General features: G+C 47.5%; 1 protein-coding gene across 2 annotated transcripts in view; it reads right to left on the bottom strand.

Annotated features, from left to right (window-relative positions):
* DAAM1 (dishevelled associated activator of morphogenesis 1) overlaps positions 1-24382 on the bottom strand; it is a 184461-nt gene that overhangs the window by 77801 nt on the left and 82278 nt on the right. For both annotated transcript variants that reach the window (XM_081191534.1, XM_081191535.1), the window contains exon 3: positions 16894-16983. In XM_081191534.1, coding sequence (XP_081047660.1) covers positions 16894-16983 — 90 coding nt within the window. The remainder of the gene's footprint in view (positions 1-16893; positions 16984-24382) is intronic.

Below are 24382 nucleotides of genomic sequence, written 5' to 3'. Positions count from 1 at the left end.
GAGCAGAACGAAATGCTAGGCAGTCTGCAACTTTAGGATGCCTGCAAAACGGCCAAACCTTATTAGGAAGGGCTGAGTTGCAACCAGTCACATGGGTTGGGAGAAGGGCTTACAGAGTGTAACAACAACACAACAACAACAGCATAGTTTAACTACCGAAGTGGTTTCTGAGTGGTTGACAAGCATAAAACCAATGATAAAAAATGGAAACGCACATAATTGAAACACAAAATGAAACAATTCCGTCAAAACACCAAAATAGGCAACCAGTTAAAAGATGCAACAAAACAAGCCCCTTAAAACAGCCTAACCACTAAACAGGCAGTTCCCAAGTCAGAAGACCACGGGAACGCTTTTCTGAACAGGTGTGTCTTCCACAGCCGGCGGAATGCCAATACTGATGGGGCCCCTCGGATTTCAGCAGGGAGAGTATTCCAAGAGCCCCCAGCGGGGAAAGCCCACCTCTGCGATCATCGCTAGGCCACAGCAAAACTAACGAGGCCCCATTCGTGGATCCTAATGCCCTTAACTGGACAATATAAAGGGACTTTGCCTAAAGCAACCCTGGGCAATTGAGGCCCACAGATGAAGCAGGCGTTGTTGGGTCACAAAGCCCCCAGTCAAGCAGAGAGCATGTAGGACCTTGGACAGCTACAAGAGAAGGTGTTTCTGCAGGGAGCTGGAGCCTTACGGAGGGTGATCAAGGCTGAAGTATGGTAGGCTCCATCTACCTGGAGTGGCTGTCTGGCTAAGGGTGCTTGCCTTATAGCAGGCTTCCTCAACCTTGGCCCTCCAGATGTTTTTGGCCTACAACTCTCATGAGCCCTAGCTAGCAGGACCAGTGGTCAAGGATGATGGGAAGTGTAGTCTCAAAAATATCTGGAGGGCCAAGGTTGGGGAAGCCTGCCTTATAGCCTCTGGAAGAGGAACTGCCGGGGATTCTGAGCTAGAGGATGGTGGCAGGCAGGGACGCGAGAGAGGAGCCAGGAGTTCTGCCCCTGTGGATGTCGCTGGAGCCTGGTTTTCATTTTAAAAGGGCATCAGATGTCAATCAACCAAATGCCTGGTTAAAGAGGTTAACCAAATGCCTGGTTAAAGAGGAACATTTTTGCCTGGCACCTAAAGGTGTATAACAAAGGCGCCAAACGAACCTCGCCGGGGAGAGCCTTCCACAAACGGGGAGCCATTGCGGAAAAGGCTTTAAACCTGATGAAGCAAGCTGCAGAGTTACTAAATCTCCCTTCCTCCCAAGGCAACCTCTTTGAGCTGTGCGCTCCTTCAAGGACTGCAGAATTTCCCACTTTGGCTGCTTTTGCACAGCTGCTGAGCTCTGAGTAGCACACAGGCTCTTTGATGAATTGCAGAAAAATGCTTCCCATGCAGTTTGCTCAGCTGCTTGGTCAAAGGTCCTGCCACACTGAACATATGGATTTCAACACGAAGGCTGAAATCCAGCTCTAGCTCAAAAACAGGCCATTGGCTGTACAACTTTTTGGGGGTGGTGGGGGTGGGTGGGAAGTAAAAAAACCTCCTTATCTCTGCACCTGTGGCTTAATCCCAGCTGCAGGCTCACAGCAGCTTCCTGGATTTTGCTGATTTGCAGACAAGGCAGGACACAGTGCTGTGACATCCCTGTCTGGGGTCAGGTGACCAAGCCATGTTTAGCCCAAATACGGAAACAAGGGAGCAGGAAGGCGGGGGAGGTCTCTGAAAGGAAGAGTGGCAAGTGAAAGAAGCTAAAATATAGCAGCGCCGGGTCAGAATTATGTAGCCGAGATGGAGATTTCCTCTTTCCTCACCTCCCAGAGCAATCATTTCCTCCTCTGGGAGACGATGCTTCGCAAGAGCACTCTCAGTTAAGCACAACAGAAACCCAACTGAGGAAATCAAACCTGGAACTGATATCTGTGGGCAGAGAAAGAGCGGAAGGACGCTGCTGTTCTCATCTTTCCCCCAAGGCCAATCTTTAAAATGCATTACATAGGAGTAAGCCACCCAGTTGAGATTCCCATTTCCATGCAAACCAGTGTGGTGTAGTGGTTAAGAGCGGTAGTCACGTAATCTGGGTAACCGGGTTCGCGTCTCCGCTCCTCCACATGCAGCTGCTGGGTGACCTTGGGCCAGTCACACTTCTGTGAAGTCTCTCAGCCCCACTCACCTCACAGAGTGTTTGTTGTGGGGGAGGAAGGGAAAGGAGAATGTTAGCCGCTTTGAGACTCCTGAAGGGGAGTGAAAGGCGGGATATCAAATCCAAACTCTTCTTCTTCTTCTTCTTCTGTGTCATACTTCCCAAGGCAACACAAGAACTGAAACACAGTTACCCCACCATTTTGTAGTGTAATCCTCCAAACAAAATTAACGTGAATTTAGATGCATTATAGGGACGCGGGTGGCGCTGTGGTCTAAACCACTGAGCCTCTTGGGCTTGCCGATCAGAAGGTCGGCGGTTCGAATCCCAGCCATGGGGTGAGCTCCCGTTGCTCGGTCCCAGCTCCTGCCAACCTAGCAGTTCGAAAGCACGTCAAAGTGCAAGTAGATGAATAGGTACCGCTCCAATGGGAAGGTAAATGGTGTTTCCGTGCGCTGCTCTGGTTCGCCAGAAGCGGCTTAGTCATGCTGGCCACATGACCCGGAAGCTGTACGCCAGCTCCCTCGGCCACTAAAGCAAGATGGGAACCGAAACCCCTGAGTCGTACGCGACTGAACCGAACGGTCAGGGGTCCCTTTACCCTTTACCTTAGATGCATTATATTAGTCTGCCTACAACTGCGTATACTAGTGAAAACACCATACAGGAGCTCACTATATTATTGAATGTATATGCCACCTTTTTGCAAAACACCACGGCAACACAAAAAACATTATTGTTATTTCATTTATTATGCTGTTGTGTCGCCAACAATTTGGCAAGCCACGAGGGCTGCAAATACTCCCAAGTTGCAGCTCTGAAATCTGCTCCACTCAAAAGTTCAGCCTTTTTTTTTTTTAAAAAAAAGGGGGGGGGTCAGAAGAGATTGTGTGTTTATTACAGTTGCCCCCATTTTATAGGGGAAGGTAAACAGCTGCGAGGAAGGATTCCCAGAGTCAGCCCAGCCCTGTTCCTGTTATGGAGCATTTGGGTACATGACCTTCTGGCTGGGTAACGAGAGGCAGATAAGTCCTCAACACAACTGTAGACTGGGAAGTTCTGTTTAATAAAAACAAGGGTTTAAGTAAAACAAGGGGAGGGGGAGAATTGCAGGGGCAAGTCACAAAACGTACTAAAAATGTTCTTTCTGGTCCGGGGCTGCATCAATAGGAGTATAGCATCTAGATCAAGGGAAGTAATAGTGCCACTGTATTCTGCTCTGGTCAGACCTCACCTGGAGTACTGTGTCCAGTTCTGGGCACCACAGTTCAAGAAGGACACTGACAAACTGGAACGTGTCCAGAGGAGGGCAACCAAAATGGTCAAAGGCCTGGAAACGATGCCTTATGAGGAACGGCTAAGGGAGCTGGGCATGTTTAGCCTGGAGAAGAGGAGGTTAAGGGGTGATATGATAGCCATGTTCAAATATATAAAAGGATGTCACATAGAGGAGGGAGAAAGGTTGTTTTCTGCTGCTCCAGAGAAGCGGACACGGAGCAATGGATCCAAACTACAAGAAAGAAGATTCCACCTAAACATTAGGAAGAACTTCCTGACAGTAAGAGCTGTTTGACAGTGGAATTTGCTGCCAAGGAGTGTGGTGGAGTCTCCTACTTTGGAGGTCTTTAAGCAGAGGCTTGACATCCATATGTCAGGAGTGCTCTGATGGTGTTTCCTGCTTGGCAGGGGGTTGGACTCGATGGCCCTTGTGGTCTCTTCCAACTCTATGATTCTATGATTCTATGAGGAAGCTGTGGCACCTGAGAAGTTGTTGGCTTCAAGTTCCTATCGCCTCTTGTCAGAGTCCAATAGAGGCGCCATCTTGTGCCCAAGGTTGAGGAGCATGCCACGCAACACATCATTGGCAGGAGACCAATCACAGGAGCCTCTTGCATGCTCAGGAGGAGCCGGCGCCATGTTTGGTGTCCTCTGCCCCCTCAACATTGAGAGGGCCCAGTCCCCCACCAGCAAATATTGGGGGGGGGGGCAAAGACACCTTGCCCCTAGACTGAGTTGGCCCACATGGTGGCCATCCTGGTTGGAGATGATAGGAGTTGGAATCTAACAGCATCTGATGGGCTGAAGGCTCCTTCTCTCTCTCTCCCTCCCTCCCTCTCCCCCCTGCCGCCCCCAATCCATGCTGCAGGTAGGGCTAAACAATCTATAACTGTGTTTCCCAAACTTGGGTCTCCAGCTGCTGTTGGACTACAACTCCCATCATCCCTAGCCAGCAAGGCCAGCAGTCAGGGATGATGGGAACTGTAGTCCGAAAACAGCAGGAGGCCCCAGTTTGGGATCTACATACTTCTTAATGACAACCGTCTTGTGGTATACAACCAAGAATACAATATAGATAACAGTTAAAAAGCTATAAAATCAGAACTTGGTTCAAATTGCCTGCTGGAATTAAAAGTCTTCTGTAGCCACCAGAAATTCAACAGGGAGGGCGACTTGTCTGACTGAAACTGGAAAGGGCTTCCATGAAATTGAGCTCATAATGCAGAACTCCTGGCTCCAGGTGATGAGAGCCACGGGGGACCACTGACAAGAGACTGCCCAGAAGACCTCAATTGCCTAGGCAGGGATATAAGGGGTCCGGAAGTCCCTGAAATCTCCTGGATCCAAGTTCTTAAGGGATGGGGTTCAATCCTGCTTGGTTCAGCTGTGTACGCTAATTCCTCACAGAGAAAGAAGGATTTGACTCTTGCTGGCAGATGAGGGTCTGACCCTGCTCAGTCACTCACTAACTTTCCCCCACCCTGTGCGCCAATTTTGGTAGGGGGATCACCCACCTGTCCATCACTCTGCGTCATCATGATATCACAGGAGTGGCAGGCAGCCTGTCCCGCCCACCAGGTAAAGTTGTCCCAGAGAGGAGGTGGGAGATAAACAACGGCCACCTCCTCTGAAGCCATCTTGCCCAACTGTGGGTGCCCCAGATGATGCCGAACTACAACTCCCATCAGCCCTTGCCACTGTGCCATGCTGGGGCAGCGGTCCAGCAACATGTGGAGACTCTGGGCTGGACAAGGCAGCTCCAAAGGCTCAAACTCCACACCCACGTATGCTAGAGAAAGGACATTTCGCTTTGTGCAGCCCCAGCCCTAGATATCAGAATATTCCCATCCTGCCTCCCCTTCTTTCATTTCCTTTGGAGGTTCTTGCTCTCCAAAGATCTGGCCAGAGGGATTAAAAAATGTGTGCCAGAAATGTCTTCTTCCTAGAGCGCTGAAACGGACAGATGCGCTAATGTGCTCATTTCACACCATCGCTGGAAGGGTAAGAGAGTAAATTGCTACCCTACCAGTCACACACACTCAAAAGAGTGAGCCAATTTCAGTGGTCACCAGCGCCCTGGGGCAAAGTGGCAAATGAGACTGAAATATCCCATTAAAGGCGGAAGAACTTTGCAGGAAAGCCATATGGTGCATGCACATCATAGAATCTTAAGAGTTGGATGGGGCACCAAGGGTCATCTAGTCCAACCCCCTGCAACGCAGGAATCTCAGCTCAAGCATTCCTGACAGATGGCCATCCAACCTCTGCTTAAAAACCTCCAAGGAAGTAGAGTCCACCACCTTCCGAGGGAGACCATTCCACTGTCAAACAGCTCCCACCGTCAGAAAGTTCTTCCTGATGTTTAGTCAGAAATCTCCTTTCTTGTAACTCAAAGCCACTGGTTAGAGTCCTACCCTCCAGAGCAGGAGAAAACAAGCTTGTCCCCGCTTCCATGTGAGATATTTGAAGACATCATTGGTAGGGTTGCTGAGCTTGTGGCCAGAAACCTCGTCATTGAGGGCCCCAAGGGTGCAGCCAGGGAAAGAGGTCCAAGCAGAACAGCAAAAACCTACATTCAGGTACCCTAAGAGCTTCTCAAGTGGCTTATAAATATGTTAAAGAAACAAACACTATAAATTCTCTCTTTCCTAGCATACAAGTCCTTGTGTCTAAGCTATTTTATCTGCAGATGGCCTTGTGTGAATCACCTTAAAGAGGGAAGAAGCATAGTTCAGGGGGTTGCATGAAAAGGGCTCCGGGTTCAAATCCCGATGTCTCCTGGTAAGGCTGGAGGCGGGGTGGGAAGACTCCTAAGGATACCCTGGAGAGTTGTTGCCAGTCAGTGCCGACAATACTGAGGTAAATGGACCAACAGTCTGACGCTTTTTAAGGCAGCTAGCTCCCTGTGTTTCTACTTGCATTGGAAAGCCAAAAAGTAATCATATTAAATATTTTTAAAAATCGTATTAAATATTAATCCGATTGCTTTCATCATCAGTTTATTCCTGCAGCTTTGGACTCATGGGTCAAAGCACCGGGAGGCGACGTTTATTATATTCATTGAATAAATAAAATACAATTTGGTTTCCTCCTTGTATCTCAACAAATGCAATCGGTGCAAAGAGCGCAACTTTTCTCTCTTTAGGAAATGAGAGCTGGCTGGGAAGGGGCCAGGAAGCCCTGGAGGAAGACAAGTTGTGATAGCTGGGATGCACAACATATACAGGCACAGCCAAGGCTGCCTAGGTTGGAGACACAATCCCACATCTCTGCTCACTTCAGCAATCCCGCGTGTCAGCCTCAAGGCTCCCGAAAACAATGGATAAGTCTGGGAAGGGAGGGGGTGGAGAGAGAGAGAAGAAAAGAGGAATCCAACAAGAGATTCCGTATATTAATAAATACTGGAATGACTCCATTAAAATTTGGGGAGCTGCACCAGCTCTCCAAATGATATGATCCAATCTTGACCCCTAAAGAGTTTGGAAGTTGGTTGGTTTGTTGCTTTTGCGTCTCACGGTCAAGATCGCTTCGCGCAAACGCTGCCCCCCTCCAAGGAATCATAGACTCACGGAATAATAATAATAATACAGTGGTGCCTCGCAAGACGAAAAGAATCCGCTCTGTGATTTTCTTCGTCTAGCGGTTTTTTCGTCTTGCGAAGCAAGCCCATTGACAGATTAGCGGATTAGCGCTATTAGTGGCTTTTAGCGGCTTATCAGCTTATCGGATCAGCTGATAAGCGGCTTAGTGGCTTAGAAAAAGGGGGGGAAAGGAAAAAAACCCCGCAGGAACTCGCAAGACATTTTCGTCTTGCGAAGCAAGCCCATAGGAGATTCGTTTTGTGAAGCACCTCCAAAACGGAAAACTCTTTCATCTAACGAGTTTTCCGTCTTGCGAGGCATTCGTCTTGCGGGGCACCACTGTAATAATAATAATTTATTATTTATATCCTGCCCTTCCCGGTTCAAAAACTGGGCTTAGGGCGGCTAACAACAAATGTAAAACACTTAATTGTAACAGCAGCATAAAAGACAGTATAAAAACATGGATAACAATAAAATTCAAAATTCAGAAATCAATTTAGGGGAAATAAGCATTAGATAATCCCCAGGGCTAGCTGGCTGATTTGGTCCTACTTGGGCCAGCGAGGAGGTCAGGGGAGAATTAGCTGTGGGGTCTCAGAGTGGGTAATCTTCATAAAAGGGGAGGGAGAGGGAAGGAAGGGGAATAAAAGATCAGGCTGAATTCCAATTAAAGGCCAGGCGGAATAGCTCTGTCTTACAGGCCTGATGGAAGGAGGTTAAATCCTGCAGGGCCCTAGTCTCATGGGACAGAGCATTCCAGCAGGTCGGAGCCACCACTGAAAAGGCCCTGGCCCTGGTGGAGGATAGTCTGACTTCCTTAGGGCCCGGGACCTCTAAACTATGGTTATTCATGGACCTTAAGGTCCTCTGCGGGGCAGACCAGGAGAGGCGGTCCTGTAAATACGAGTTGGAAGGGACCCTAAGAAACTGCCTAAGTTTTGTGCGGCTGTTCTCCGGACAAGATAAGGAGCTCCCTGACACAGAAATCAGGCTATCTGGCTTAGCATGGTCTTACCCTGACTGGCAGTGGCTGTTCAGGGTTTCCGAGAGGGGTCACTCTCAGCCCTACCTCATACCTACGGGACCGCCTCTCCTGGTATGCCCCACGGAGGACCTTAAGGTCCATAAACAGCAACACCCTAGAAGTCCCGGGCCCTACGGAAGTCAGAGCCTCAACCAGAGCCAGGGCCTTTTCAACACTGGCCCCGGCCTGGTGGAACGCTCTGTCTCATGTGACCAGGGCCCTGTGGGATCTGATTTCTTTCCGCAGGGCCTGTAAGACAGTTGTTCCGCCTGGCCTTTGGCTTGGAATCAACTTGATCCCCTCCCCCTCTTTCCTTTTCCCTTTCTCCTCCTGTGATGGAACTCCTATTTGGGGACTTCCCTGGCTTTTTTCTGGCCCACGTAGGAGCAGTCTGGATAGTTGGCCTTGGTGAAGACTTGACGTTTTCATCCCCCCCAAAATTCTTGATTTGAGTTCCTACTGAAATGAGGCTGCATTTTTAATGTTTTGGATTTGATATCCCGCCTTTAATGTCATATTTTAATCTTGTTTTTAAGTTGTATTTCAGTCAATTGTTTTTATACCTAGTGTTAGCCGCCCTGAGAATGGTCTTGGATGGGGAGGGCGGATTATAAATAAAATTAATTAATTAATTAATTAATTACTACTACTACTACTACTACTTGGAATTGACAGGAATTGAACCCAGGGCCGCCTTCTGCATGCAGGGCAGGTGCTCTAACCACTGGGCCACAGCTCCTCCCCTGTGGGACAATGATTCCCTGCACAGGCTGTAACCTAACAGCGTTTCTTGCTGACCGGTCAGGAAAGGATTCAGATCAACGTTGACTTTGCAAATCTACTGTACTGACAGGTTTTCCCTATTTTCATTGGAGAAATGTTGGAGGGTATGGAATGGCCAAGGGATGAGGGTGGCACTGTGGGTTAAACCACAGAGCCTAGGACTTGCCGATCAAAAGGTCAGCAGTTCGAATCCCCGCGACGGGGTGAGCTCCCGTTACTCGGTCCCTGCTCCTGCCAACCTAGCAGTTTGAAAGCACATCAAAGTGCAAGTAGATAAATAGGTACCACTCCGGCGGGAAGGTAAACGGCGTTTCTGTGCGCTGCTCTGGTTTGCCAGAAGCGGGTTAGTCATGCTGGCCACATGACCCGGAAGCTGTACGCTGGCTCCCTCGGCCAATAAAGCGAGATGAGCGCCGCAACCCCAGAATCGGCCACGACTGGACCTAATGGTCAGGGGTCCCTTTATGGAATGGCCTTCCTTTGCTTCACACGCCACCCCCCCAAACCCCCAAACCAAAGGCTTGTATTTCCCAGGTTCTCTGTTCATTCATCCATCCATCCATTCCCCCCACAACACACATAATAAGCAAATATAGCATGATCAAATACCTTTCATTGTCAAACGGCTCATTGTTTAAAAAGCTTCAGTTTAAAACCCTAAAGATTGCTAACAGATGCCTTTTTTTGGCTTCAGGCGGGAAGATGGGGGTGGGGTGGGGGAGCCGCTCTGGGGGTGGGGGAGAAACAAGAGCAGGTATTGAAAAGGGGGAATTATTTCAAGGTTCCACTTCCATATATCACTAAAGGATTTCCAGCATTGGCCAAACAGGTGTCTCTCCAGTAGGGAACGGAAGCACACCAGTCTTCATTCATTGCTGGTCTCCGAGAAACTGGTACCTGATGGTTCACGGCCCCAGACATCAATAAGCCCTGGAGCTTGTGGTTCAATGGCAGAACAGGTGTGTTGCATGCAGAATGCCCCAGGTTTGGTTCCTAGCTGCTTCTGGTAAGTTTGGGAAAAGACTGCAACACTGGCTAGCTGCTGCCAGTCAATGTAGCCAATATACAGATGAGAATCCGATAGCAGGACAATGAGAAATTCCAAAAAGAATGGTCCAAATCTATGGTCTACTTAATAGAAAACTGTACATGAATAAAGACACTCACAGGACTGACGTTTATTGTAAACATTTGGTTAGACCATAAGATGCGGTAAATTAATAAGGACTGTATGTTTAAAGCATAATACCAAAAATTATTAAGGAATTATAGACATTTATAGAATGTATATATAGTAAACACGCTTAAGTAAGAGTAATATAGAGAAACCAGAAGAGGGGTGGAGGGAAGTTAATTCAGATAAGATATAGATTTTAAGGAGAATAAAACTGTATTGTGTTTAAGATATTTGAATAAAATCAATAAAAATCACTGAAGGGAAAAAAAAGATGATGATGATGATAATAAATTTATTTGTATCCCACTGTCCCCGGCCAAAGTCGGACTCAGAGCATATAAATACATAGCTGTCAACGTTTTCCTTTTTTAAAGGGAAATTCCCTTATTCTGGATAGAATTGACAATAAGACAATAGAAAGTTGACAATGAGACAATATGCAATATGCAATATACAATATGCAAATAAAATAACATTCAACATTCATTAAAATAATATAGAATAAGTAATTTCTAAACAGCAAACCACAGTGCACAACATAATACAATACAAAATGAGATAGATAAAACCAGTGGTCTGACTCTGTATAATGCAGCTTCCTGTGTATTGAATTGCCCTGTGAATTTGTTCCTTAAAAAACACAAAAAACCCACACTGTGCCAACAGTCACTATAATACAGCGGGCTGCTGTTCGTTCTGCTGCCCAGAGACTCTGCACCTGCAAAAAGCTTGCAACCTGCAGCAAAATGGCAAATCTGAAGAGATACCAACTGCAAGGTATCAACGTGGCCAACGCAGTTCTCCATCTACACAAAGCAGTCATTCTTGCTAGCCGCCTGCGATTTTAATCACAGGCTGTCTGGCGACTGGAATTTCTATCCACAAAGGTAAGAGTTTAAATACCTGAGGGAGACAGGGAGGGAGGTTGTGTTTGAATGAAGGTGATGCTGCTGCTGTTGGTTTTTTTAAATGATATAAAGTTGCTGATTTCACAGCTCAAAAGAAAAGCTTGCTGCCTGTTCTTGGTTAATTACCAAAGCCTGGAAACCGGACTTTAAACGAGCTACTCCTGCAATGCCTGAACAGCTTTGGACTGTGCAAATCTTTCTCTGGCAATTTAGCAAAAGCCCTTCTCAGGATTCAGGAAACATCCTATCAGCTTCCCACAACCTGGTGCTCCTTTCATATGCTTCAGAGCGTAACACTCTCATCAGATGGCAGGGATGTTGACGGAAGCTGTGGTCCAAAATATCAGAAGGGCGCTGGGTTGGGAGAAGCTGCTTTTGACTTAAGAAGACAACAGTTTTCAGTCTCTAAAATTGCCCGCTGAATAGTTTCAGTGATCTCCATCTGGCTGTTTGCACTAAGCTATTGAAATATGCCTATAATCTGTCTTGAACCCGGTCTCAGGTTATTATTCCACATTCTTCCCTCCCTCCCTGTTCTCAGTTTACACTTGTGTGCACAGCTTCATTTCTTTCTTTAAATGCACACAATTGAAGGATTGCCAGTGGCCATCAATTGCAATGCTCTGAGGTCAGTGAATTCCACTTTTTATCTTTTGCCATCTTAGCACTGAGGGCACAGCTACATCCGAGGAGAGAAGAGTTCCAACAGAAACTGCTATTGACATTTGCAGGGCAGCACCAATGGATATTCTTCTTCTTCTTCTTCTTCTTCTTCTTCTTCTTCTTCTTCTTCTTCTTCTTCCTCTTCTTCTTCTTCTTCTTCTTCTGCGATCACTTGTTGCCAAGTAAGATCGTCTTCCATAAACCAAGTATTAACAGTGAGTCCGTAAGTGACTGTGGAGGCCAATTCCGAATCCACACGTCCTTCCACAGTGGGGAAATTGGTTCCCGGGCAGGAGTTGATCACAGTGTGGATTTGCCAAGCATGCCTTCCTCTTAGCATGTTTCTCCTTTGTGTCCTGAGTTCGAGCATCTTCAAAGCCCATGACACCTTTGGTGAAGGCTGTTTTCCAATTGGAGCACTCGCAGGCCAGTGTTTCCCAGTTGCCAGTGTTTATACTACATTTTTTAAGATTTGCCTTGAGATAGTCTTTCAACCTCTTTTGTTGACCACCAGCATTACGCTTTCCATTTTTAGGTTCGGAATAGAGTAGTTGCTTTGGAAGACGGCAATCAGGCATCTGAACAACATGGCCAGTCCAATGAAGTTGATGTTGAAGAATCATTGCATTTGGGTTTAACCGTACCGCCACCTGCTCCTACAAAGTGTTGTTGTTTAGTCATTTAGTCGTGCCAAGTCTTCCACCGCCTCCCGCAGTTTGGTCAAACTCATGTTGGTAGCTTTGAGAACACTGTTCAGCCATCTCGTCCTCTGTCGTCCCCTTCTCCTTGTGCCCTCAATATTTCCCAGCATCAGGGTCTTTTCCAGGGAGTCTTCTCTTCTCATGAGGTGGCCAAAGTATTGGAGCTTCAGCTTCAGGATCTGTCCTTCCAGTGAGCACTCAGGGCTGATTTCCTTCAGAATGGATAGGTTGGATCTTCTTGCAGTCCATGGGACTCTTGAGTCTCCTCCAGCACCAGAATTCAAAAGCATCAATTCTTCGGCAATCAGCCTTCTTTATGGTCCAGCTCTCACTTCCATACATCACTACTGGGAAAACCATAGCTTTAACTATACAGACCTTTGTTGGCAAGGTGATGTCTCTGCTTTTTAAAGTACTCCTTCATATTTAAACATCCCATATCCATCTGAGAAGGAGAACTCAGTATCCTCATTTCCCTTTCTTATTCCACCCACCCACTGGCCTTAAAAACCCACAAACCCACAAAATCCAAATGAACTTCAAAGGCCTTTTCTATTGCAATCCGAAAATCCCTCCCCTGAGCAGAGTCATAGCTTGGGCTTCACTGTTTCACGTGCGCTGCATTCCTTTCTTGGGGTCACTGCCCAGCGACTTTCTATTACTGCTCCGCAGCTTCACTCTTCTCTGGTTCTGCCTCCCTTTTCAGAAGCAGCCAAGCCAGCCTCAATCTCCCATCTCTCGCCGCAGCCATTATGTAATAAATCCAGATCCCCCTCAATCAGGATCGCTTTTGTTCCTCGCGGCTTTGGAGTCCCCTTGATCGCTCGCACGGCACAGGCTTCTGCAACCATTTGGCAACCATGGGGAGGAAGGGGAGGACGGGTGGGGCAGGCAAATGAGAAGGGAAAAGGCAGACTCTATTCAAGTGGGAGGCCAGATTCCTCCGCAGACTGGATGCAAGCGGTGTGGGAAGAGGGAGCACCCTCGGAGAGATCTAGGGGTCCTCTTTCTGGCATCTCGACACAGCTTAGGCATTCATAATGTATTGAAAACACACCATCAAACGCCTGTGGAGTCTCGGCACCCATCGGAGGCCCCCGCCATGCCATTTTCTCAGTCCAAAAGTAGCTCAGGGATTTGTGAATGAAGGCATAAAGGACACGTCCCCACTACTACGGTATTCTTTGGGTGCGTTCACCCCATACATTTAAAGCAAAGGGACGCGGGTGGCGCTGTGGTCTAAACCACTGACCCTCTTGGGCTTGCTTATCAGAAGATTGGCGGTTCGAATCCCCGCAACGGAGTGAGCTCCGGTTGCTCTGTCCCAGCTTCTGCCAACCTAGCAGTCTGAAAGCACACCAATGCGAGTAGATAAATAGGTACCACTGTGGCAGGAAGGTAAACGGCGCTTCCGTGTGCTTTCTGTCACGATGTTCTGTGGTGCCAGAAGCGGTTTAGTCCTGCTGGCCACATGACCCGGAAAGCTGCCTGTGGACAAATGCTGGCTCCCTCAGCCTGAAAGCGAGATGAGCGCCGCAACCCCATAGTTGCCTTTGACTGGACTTAACCATCCAGGTGTCCTTTACCTTTACTTCTTTTTTTTTTACATTTAAAGCACTGTTATACCACTGTGTGCAAGGACAGACGAGACAAAGAGTGGGTCCAATGGTCAATAAGGCAGTTTGTGCCCATGCTGTAGAGGGAGGTGAGGGGCAGGTGGGGCTTGTCATCCTGGGAAGGCAGCCCACCTAGGAGAAGGAAAACTGTGATCTTAAACCTCTGTTGCCTTGTGGAGTATCTTCCCAATATCTCGTGTACAGGGCAGTTTTTAATGTTTGATGTTTTACTGTGCTTAATGTGTTTAGTCTGTTGGAAGCTGCCAAAGCATGACTGGAGCAACCCAGACATATGGGCAACATCTAAATATCGTAAAACTGATTCTAAACCTCCACTGCCTTGTGGGACATTTTCAGGAAAAGAAAAGGCATAAACCCTACACAAATTAGGAGAGGAGACCCTAAGACAGCGCCTTGTATGCCTTCCAGCAACTCCTACAGCCAAGCAGGAGGGGAGAAGGGGCTTTGGGGATGCTGTTTTTATTTTATTTTTATGAGACCTCCAGGTATAGGGTGGTATATAAATTCAACAAATAAATAAGTAATAAAACAAATAAAACAAATGTCTTGCTCTGCTTTCCATTGGACCACAGCAGCGAGGCTGAAAGGAGGAGGGTCTTCTCATCTGGGCAGCCCAGGACCCCCCATACATGCTGCCCAGGTTTGGACCCCAAGGAGGTCACTTTGGTACTGCTAACACAGCAGTCTGGCTTCACCCCCGGAGGCAAACTCCATTGTCTCTTGAGACGGATGGATATCAGCAAGTCAATTCCGCCGAATTCAAACCATAAGCGTTGTTCACAGACACCGTGCAGACCACCTGAATGAAGTTCATGGACTACCAGTGGTCCACAGACCACAGTTTTGGAACCCTACTTTAAAATTACTGTATTGCATGGGTTTGGACAGGGTGACCCTTTGGTTCCCTTCCAATTATACAACTCTATGAAAAGATCCATCTCTGCCTCCCTGCATCGTTCCTCTAGAGACGCCTCATTCCTTCCAAGCCCCGTTCGCTCCCCCCCCCCATCGCTGAGCACCCAGATGGCTTGCCGCCATAAGTACAGCGATGCTGCTTTCGCACTTGCTGCTTTCTAAACTGAACACGTGCTGATGGTTTGTGAGGCTGCCTGCTAGCTAGGCGTAAATTTTGCATCAGCCTGGGAAACGTGGCCACAATTCGACACGGGAGCCTACCAGGCGCATGCAAATCTAACGGGTGGTGAAAATGGGCAAGTAGGCAAATTCCTCCCCCTAAAAAAGCATCGGTTTGTTTTAATCATGCAGGATACATTAGGCCCTGGGGTCGTGAGAGGAGACCATAAAGAGCCCACAAAGCAGCAATAAAGAAAAGATTTGGGCCTTTGCAGGGTTGTATTTTACATGCCTTGCCTGAGTTGTATTAAGATGCTTTGAGGGCATCCTTTGTATCCCATGAAATTACCGTGTTTTTCTGTGTATAAGATGCCCCCATGTATAAGACACCCCCTATTTTGGGGGACTCCAAATTAAGAAACACCCCTCAGCACTACCCGTGTATAAGATGAGTCCCAATTTTAAACCTAATTTTTTGGTAAAAAAAAACCCTAGTCTTATACACGGAAAAATACAGTATACAGTGGTGCCTCGCAAGACGAAAAGAATCCGTTCCGTGATTCTCTTCGTCTAGCAGTTTTTTCGTCTTGCGAAGCAAGCCCATTGACGGATTAGAGGATTAGCACTATTAGCGGCTATTAGCGGCTTATCAGCTTATCGGATCAGCTGATAAGTGGCTTAGCGGCTTAGAAAAGGGGGGGGGGAGGAAAAAAACCCCGCAGGAACTCGCAAGACATTTTCGTCTTGCGAAGCAAGCCCATAGGAGATTCGTTTTGCGAAGCACCTCCAAAACGGAAAACTCTTTTGTCTAGCGAGTTTTCCGTCTTGCGAGGCATTCGTCTTGCGGGGCACCACTGTATAAGATTCATCTGGTGTCTAGGCTCAGGCCAGAAACAGCGGAATGCTCTGCAGAAGACTCTTTAGTGCAGAAGGGAAATATTGAGGGCTGAAAGTGTTCCTGTGTACGAGGAGAAGCCTCACACTCTGCACCCATCCTCTGCTGGCGTCAGTGCCAATACTCGTTTTCAATTGGCGAGTTAATTGCGGTTTTTTGGTTTTAAGTGGGCTTCTTAAGATTTTAGTTGTTTCATTGCAATTTTCAGCTTCGCCTTGCGCATGGATGCAGATCTGCCTTTGCGATGTACACAGAAGATATGTGATCTGCCTTTTCTCAGTTACGGATTTAGAGAGGTGGTTCCCAAGCTTACCACACTTGAAAACAGCTGTTGGGGGGGTCACTTAATGGTTTCTCAGTCTACTGTGGCAATCGAAACGCACTGTGCTGGGTCATAGGATTGTGGAGTCGGAAGGGATCCCCCCCCCCAAGAGTAATCTAGTCTAACCAATGCCAACCAATGTGGCATGGTTGGCAAAGAATTCAAACTGTAATTCAATTAAATGCTATATTGTAAATAAAAGCAGCTATAAAAATACAGTCAAATGTCAACATGCATATTCACTGTGATGGGTGTGCTGTCTCCTATCTTCAATTGTAAATCCACAGATGTGCAGACCACCTGAATAAAGCTTACAGATCACATTCTGGGAAGTCCTGATTTAGGATACAGTCGTGCCTTGGAAGTCAAACGGAATTCATTCTGGAAGTCTGTTCGACTTCTAAAACATCCGGAAACCAAAGTGTGGCTTCTGATTGGCTGCAGGAAGCTCCTGCAGCCAATCAGAAGTCGCGGAAGCCCTGGCGGACGTTCAGCTTCCAAAAATAGTTTGCAAACCAGAACAGTCACTTCTGGGTTTGTGGCGTTTGGGAGCTAAGCTGTTCGAAAACCAAAGTACAACTGTATTGCCTTTAGGGGTTCCTCAAAACCAGCCCCACACATCCTGCAAGATTCTCTTTGTTTCTCAAACTTGTCCCGCAGAAGAGAAAGCAAAGAGCTGCGGAGGCAGTATTATCGTACTTTTAAAATCCTTCTCTTACCTTTTTCTTGCTGCAGTAGATCTGCCATTTCTTTTCTGCTGGAAGAGCAAACATGGCTTCTCTATGCTTATCTGAAAGGTCGAGTTCATCCTAAGGAGAGAGAGATGCCGTACGTCATGAAAACATCCAATTCATTGAATAGATTAGCATTGACAACTGTGAAGGAGAAGGGGATAAACCCACATGAGAAAACCCCTGCTGGACAGTGATGGTGAGGGGAGCCCTGGACCCTGGCACATAATTCTGAAGGGCCACAACCCAGCACCCCCATGACATGCTTCCTTGCGGAGGCTGTGCGGCTGCCACCTTCTGGAGCTGTGGGGAGGTGAGCGGAGCCCAGGCTGGGCCGTTGTGGCCACAGTGGCACTTCTCCTTGTGGCTGAGTCGGAGCCTGGACTTTTCCCAGCCTGCACCGGTCCTTCCCAGGGTCCTCCCTTCCAGCATGTGCCCTGCAGCAGGAGCGCAGAGATGAGAGTCGCCCGCTCACCCAGGACCCATCTTTGTGCCAAGGAGAGGCGGCAGGGAAAGGGCTGTGCTTGGCACCTTGGCCTGCTCTCCACTCCCCTCCTCCTAGGCCTACTGCAGCTCTGGCACTGCTGGGATGCCACCTTGGAGCTCGCCAAGGGCAAACGCTCCAACCAGCAGGCAACCTTCGTGAGAAGCGGCCGCTGCAGAGGCGCAGCGAGCAAAGTCTGCCTGTTGCCTCCTGCCTGACGCACACAAGGTGGTTAGGGGGGCTAATCCTTGCCTTGTCCTGGGCACTGCCAATGCACATTATGTTGACATTTCCATTCCACCTTAAGGAACAGGCATGGGATTGTTACGTGTCACATGTCTGTTTACATTCCAGCACAGTATGCTGGGAGCTTCTGTTTGTGTATAGCTTTTGTTCTTCCCCGTTCTCTCTGAGACGACACAAGAGAGAGACGACATGTTTCTTTGTCCTGATTTATGATTCATAAATCTGTAGTTGTAGTATGCTTCCGCAAGCCTCACGCCTATTCTGTGTGCGCAGTTCGATCTGCTGATAGTGTGCCCTGGCTCAGAAGCCCGGGTTGTTGATTTACGTAGGTGCACGGGCCGATGGAAGGAGACGGCACAGCTGGGTCTTGCCAGCTGGCCTCCCAGCCCTCTGCATGTTGACACATTATGCGCTTGCTTCTGGATCAGGCCAATGGCCCACCCAGTCCACCTTCCTCTTCTTGCAGCCGTCAGGCAGATGCCTACGAGAAACCTGCAAACAGGACTGAGTGAGAGAGCACTCTTTTCTCTCCTGCGGTTTCCAGCAACTCATATTGAGAAGTGTTACTGCCTCCAACCATCCAGGTTTGCAGTGGGCAATCATGTCTGGTGGGTCATACCTCTCCATGCCCACACACCTATAATTTCTGCAGCTCACAAGCTTCTAAGACGCCCTCCCCAATGTTGGGTGATTCCCAGAAGAGGGTTTACGATCTCTGGATGAGGTTCCCTTTCCTTCTCCAGCCCACAGCAGAAAGAGCTCCTGGAAGATCTGGCTCTTCACAACCTGTCAATGGAATTATTTTGGAGGCCTCTGAAGAGCTTTATCCTGCATCCTGTATGCTGGCCTGGTGCCCTCCAAATGATGCTGGACTCCCAACTCCCATCATCCCTGAGCAATGGCCATGCTGCCTGGGACTGATGTGAGTGGGGAATCCTGGACCTCTGGCAAGAGGCTAGAGAAGGCTGCTCAACAGCTATGCAGAAGGGAGAGTTCGTAGGACCTTTGCTTAGAGCAGATGCCAAGATGGGGAATTCCACAGCTACTGAAATTTATGGGAAAGGGATAAGCACGTCTTTGGATTAGAGGTGATCTACAAGACAAGCCATCGCCATGGGTCACTAGGGGATTAATTACCCAAATTGATCTCCAAACTCAGGTCACTCTGTAGATGGCTCGATGAATATTGAGACGTTACTATGAATCGCAGGCAATAAATAAGGTGACGGGTGAATTCTGTGACCTCTTTTAGAGCTCTCCGCAATCTCTTTTTGTTTTAGCAACCCCAAACAATTTAGTATCGCCAGCTCCTCTCAATGTGGAAAGCTAAGGAAATATTCATTTAGCTTTCAGAAAAAAGTCCATCAAAAGCATTCATGATGCACCTGGGTATTATCTCATCTCCCTAGCCCCATCCCATTTATTTATTGAAAATATTTTTAACGCACTATAAATTACAACTGCATCTGATAGATAACCAAACAGCAGAGGCCTAGGTGAACAACCGTGTCTTTAAACAGCACCCAAAGCTTAGCAAAATCTACACCACTCCTATGCCAGCAGGAAGTGCGTTGCAAATTGGGAGGTATCAACGTTGAGAAATCTTATGGGCCTTTTATGCTCGTAGTAAGCCGCCCTCAGCAGGAGCCTAGCCAAAGTGGGATCTGCAACAGCTACAGCTTCTAGGCAGATTCAAAGGCAGCCCCACAAAGAGCACATTACAGTGATCATCAAGGATCGCCTCTCCCCATATGAACTGACTTGGACCCTGCTATCATCATCTGAGGCCCTTCCTTAGAATCATAGAATCATAGAGTTGGAAGAGACCACAAGGGCCATCGAGTCCAACCCCCTGCCAAGCAGGAAACACCATCAGAGCACTCCTGACATATGGTTGTCAAACCTCTGCTTAAAGACCTCCAGACTCCACCACACTCCTTGGCAGCAAATTCCACTGTCGAACAGCTCTTACTGTCAGGAAGTTCTTCCTAATGTTTAGGTGGAATCTTCTTTCTTGTAGTTTGGATCCACTGCTCCGTGTCCGCTTCTCTGGAGCAGCAGAAAACAACCTTTCTCCCTCCTCTATGTGACATCCTTTTATATATTTGAACATGGCTATCATATCACCCCTTAAATTCCTCTTCTCCAGGCTAAACATGCCCAGCTCCCTTAGCCGTTCCTCATAAGGCATCGTTTCCAGGCCTTTGACCATTTTGGTTGCCCTCCTCTGGACACGTTCCAGTTTGTCAGTGTCCTTCTTGAATTGTGGTGCCCAGAACTGGACACAGTACTCCAGGTGAGGTCTGACCAGAGCAGAATACAGTGGCACTATTACTTCCCTTGTGTGTGTGCCTGCTCTGCAAGAGGTCTGGTGGGTGGCAACACAAGAAGGGGCCTTTTCTGTGGTGGCTCCCCATTTGTGGAGTGTTCTCCCCAGAAAGGCTCACCTGGCACCTTCATTATACACCTTTAGGCTCCAGGTAAAGCCATTCCTCTTCTCCCTGGCGTGTGGCTAATTAATCAATCTATGGCATATCCTCCAACATGATGAGTTCCAAAACCAAGTTCCTCCCATCTGTGCTCCCGTGCAAGATCACGGGGCTCAAAAGGCACTTTTTTGGCGTGTTCTTACAGTGCCCCAAAATGCGCATTTGAGTGCCACATGAGATCACGGCCCCCAAAAGCGCTTTTTTTTGGGGGGGGGGCAAAATTGCACGAGAACATGGCAACAAAAATGGCCGCCGCGCTCTCACAGGAAAAACCCGGGATTCCATGGCCATTTAAACTGTGGGTAGGGTTTGTGACTTCTGTTTGTTACTATACTATGTATTTTTGTGTTTTTACATTGTAAACCGCCCTGTGATCTTTGGATGGAGGGTGGTAAAGAAATTTAATTAATAATAATGGCAATAACGATCTTCTTGAGGTTATTAGCACATGGGGTCACCGCGGCACATCTGCAAACCATGAAGAATACTGGCTAGCTAGCAATCTTATGCATGATGAGCGAACTTTTGAAGGGGTGAACAAGAAAACCCCAGAGTTGTTTTTTTTTTGACCCAGCAGATCGACAGGCGCCGAGGCAGGAGGCAGCTGAAGCAAGCAAGAATTCAAAGCTGCCGCCAGCCACACTCACAAATTGGATATAAAGGAACAGAAAATGGCCCCTTAAAATCAGTCCGAATGAGGGAAAGGATGCTTTTGCAGCAGTGACGGAACGCTGCCTTCATCGCCCCAGCTTGAAATTCTGCCACAAAATCCCTCTAGCAATCTGCACACAAGCTTCATCGCAAGCAGTTTCAATTAACAATCACGAAGCAGACTAATTAGTGAGCAGGAGATGCCAATTGGCAATTAGCTTCACAGCCCATCTGCATTTGTCCATTTGGGCATGAATGGAGCTTGCATATTAGGTAGCTAGAAACGGGGCTAGGGGGCAGGGAAAGAGAGATAAAAACCACGTTGCTGAACGACCACAAGTCCTGCTGGAACCTCATATGCAAGCAGGAAAAGCCTCAACTCAATATTTTTAGAACCAATCTTGTTATCTTTTCAAATCAATTGTCTCTGAACAGGCCTCGTGCATTCTGTTGTCGTTTTAGTTTTGGTTCATTTAAAAGTAAACATAATTTGGCCACCCAAAAGGAACTCACACACCACAGTTTAAAAACCTCTGCCTTAGTTCGTTTCCATTTTGACTGTGCATCTTTCTCCTTCTTGCATACTGGGGCAAGTGAATTGTTGTCAGAGCATGCTACAGTCAAGCAATGCAGTTGAGGTTGCAGAATCGTAGAATTGTAGTGTCCAACTCCCTGGCAAATAAACATTGTGTTGTGGCAACTGCATTGTAGGTTTAAGGTGCCATTTGGCACCTAGCTTATATATCTGAGTTTCTGAGGGACCGTTGAAGGAGCTGGGCATGTTTAACCTGGAAAAAGAGTACAGTGGTACCACAGGTTACAGGCGCTTCATGTTACAGACTCTGCTAACCCAGAAATAGTACCTTGGATTAAGAACTTTGCTTCAGGATGAGAACAGAAATTGCGCGGCGGCAGCGGGAGGCCCCATTAGCTAAAGTGGTACCTCAGGTTAAGAACAGTTTTAGGTTAAGAACGGACCTCCAGAACAAATTAAGTTCTTAACCTGAGGTACTACTGTAGACTGAGAGGAGATATGAGAGCCATCTGAATGGCTGTCACATGGAAGAGGGAGCAAGCTTGTTTTCCTCCTGCTCTGGAGAGCAGGACTCGAACCAATGGATTCAAGTTACAAGAAAGGAGATTCTGACTAAACATTCAGAAAAACTTTCTGACGGCAAGAGCTATTCGGCAGTGGACTGGTCTCCCTCGAGAGGTGGTGAACTCTCCTTCCTTGGAGGTTTTTAAGCAGAGGTTGGATGGCCATCTGCCATGGATGCTTTAGATGAGTTGCCTGCATCCAATGACCACCTTCCAAAGCAACTACTCTATTCCAAACTTAGAAATGGAAAGTGCAATGCTGGTGGTCAACGAAAGAGGTTTAAAGACTGCCTCAAGGTAAATCTAAAAAAACAAGTACTTTGCAGGAGCAGGTGGCGGTACGCGTTGTGATAGGAATTTTATGGTCTTAGATATATGGTAATGTTCATAACTGCACATACATAGATCAACACAGGAAGACCAATCTGGAACCATTTTGATTCCTAAACTGACCAAATCCTTTCTCTGCAAGGTTAAACTGGAAAAGCCTCCCCATTGTCTCTTTCCTCACAAATCCTGTCTCAAGGATATGTCTGTTTGAATAAGGTGTGAGCCTGTGACCTGGCCCAGGAAATAAGTATTTTACCACTACAAAAGAATGGCCAGGCTCCCCAGGAAATCCAATCAAGTAACCTGCTAGACAGGAGATAAACAACAACAGGAGAAAAACAATATTAAAATTTCTGTGATGTAGGTGGGATGTATCTGAGGGGTGGTCTTAGGTTACACCCCTTCTGTGATGTATGCATAATGTTTCTGGGGGTGGTCTTGATCTAGAGGATGGGAATTTCAAAAGTTTTTATAAGGTCTTGCACATCATCTTTCTGGGAACCTATGTAAGGACTCTATATGGGCTCTTGGATACCCCATAAGGGAAAAGGGCATATTTTTATTTACAACAGCGTAAACCCAAATGCAATGATTCTTCAACAACAACTTAATTGGACTGGCCGTGTTGTTCAGATGCCTGATTGTAATCTTCCAAAGCAACTACTCTATTCCGAACTTAAAAATGGAAAGCATAATGTTAAAGGTAAAGGGACCTCTAACCATTACGTCTAGTTGTGACTGACTCTGGGGTTGCGGTGGGGTTGCGGCACTCATCTCGCTTTATTGGCCAAGGGAGCCGGCATACAGCTTCCGGGTCATGTGGCCAGCATGACTAAGCCGCTTCTGGTGAACCAGAGCAGCGCACGGAAACGCCGTTTATCTTCCCGCCGGAGCGGCACCTATTTATCTACTTGCACTTTGACGTGCTTTCGAACTGCTAGGTTGGCAGGAGCAGGGACCGAGCAATGGGAGCTTACCCCGTCATGGGGATTCGAACCGCTGACCTTCTGATCGGCAAGTCCTAGGCTCTGTGGTTTAACCCACAGCGCCACCCGCATCCCAAGCATAATGTTAGTGGTCAACAAAAGAGGTTTAAAGACTCTCTCAAGGCAAATCTAAAAAAAAATGTAGTATAAGCACTGACAACTGGGAAACACTGGTCTGTGAGCGCTCCAATTGGAGAAAAGCCTTTACCAAAGGTGTCATGGGCTTTGAAGACGCCCGAACTCAGAACGCAAGGTAGAAAAGTGCTAAGAGGAAGGCACGCTTGGCAAATCCACACCGTGATCAACTCCCGCCTGGGAACCAATATCCCCACTGTGGAAGGACGTGTGGATCCAGAATTGGCCTCCACAGTCACTTACGGACTCACTGTTTATGGAAGACAATCTTACTCAGCTACGAGTGATCGCCAAAGAAGAAGATTGCAGGGGGTTGGACTGGATGACTCTCGGGGGCCCTTCCAACTGTAAATTGTTCAAATAAATAAAATATAAAGAGAGCCCTTGTGGCTACTAGCCACTGCGTAGCCTCATCAGGCTCTAGTCTGATGGGGCTGATTGGGGCATTCACAATCCTACTTAGAAATGTTGGGGATTGCACCCAAAACCTTTTGTTTGCAAAGTATACACTCAGCCCCTGAGCTACAGCTCTTCCCTGACCTCACAGGAATGATGCAAGGATAAAAATGGGGTGGGTAGAGAACTATGTGTGCCACCCTGAGTGGCTTGGAGGCCAGGAGAGAAAGAAAGGCAGTAAACAAAAGCCAGGCGCGGATTGCAGGAGTGCTGCTCATGCTTCTAGAGGGAGTCGTGATTCCTGCAAAACCAGTTTGCCAGGTGAGCACAGCATCGAAACGGGAGCATGTGCATCTCTGATAGCAAATGCTGATAGCTAGAATACTGTCTTCCCGGTGTGTTAGCAATGCTTTCAGGGCAAGAAGCAATATTTTGCCTGGTGCCTTCACTATACAGTGATACCTAGGGTTACAGATGCTTCAGGTTACAGACTCCGCTAACCCAGAAATAGTACCTCGGGTTAAGAACTTTGCTTCAGGATGAGAACAAAAATTGCGTGGCAGCAGTAGGAAGCCCCATTAGCTAAAGTGGTGCTTCAGGTTAAGAACAGTTTCAAGTTAAGAACGGACCTCCAGAATGAATTAAGTTCTTAACCCGAGGTA

This window comes from Podarcis bocagei (assembly GCF_964188305.1).
Source record: "Podarcis bocagei genome assembly, chromosome: 1".
In the NCBI taxonomy this organism is placed as follows: Eukaryota; Metazoa; Chordata; class Lepidosauria; order Squamata; family Lacertidae; genus Podarcis; species Podarcis bocagei.
Note: the sequence above shows the minus strand (reverse complement) of the source record. Positions and strands in the feature narration are given on the sequence as shown.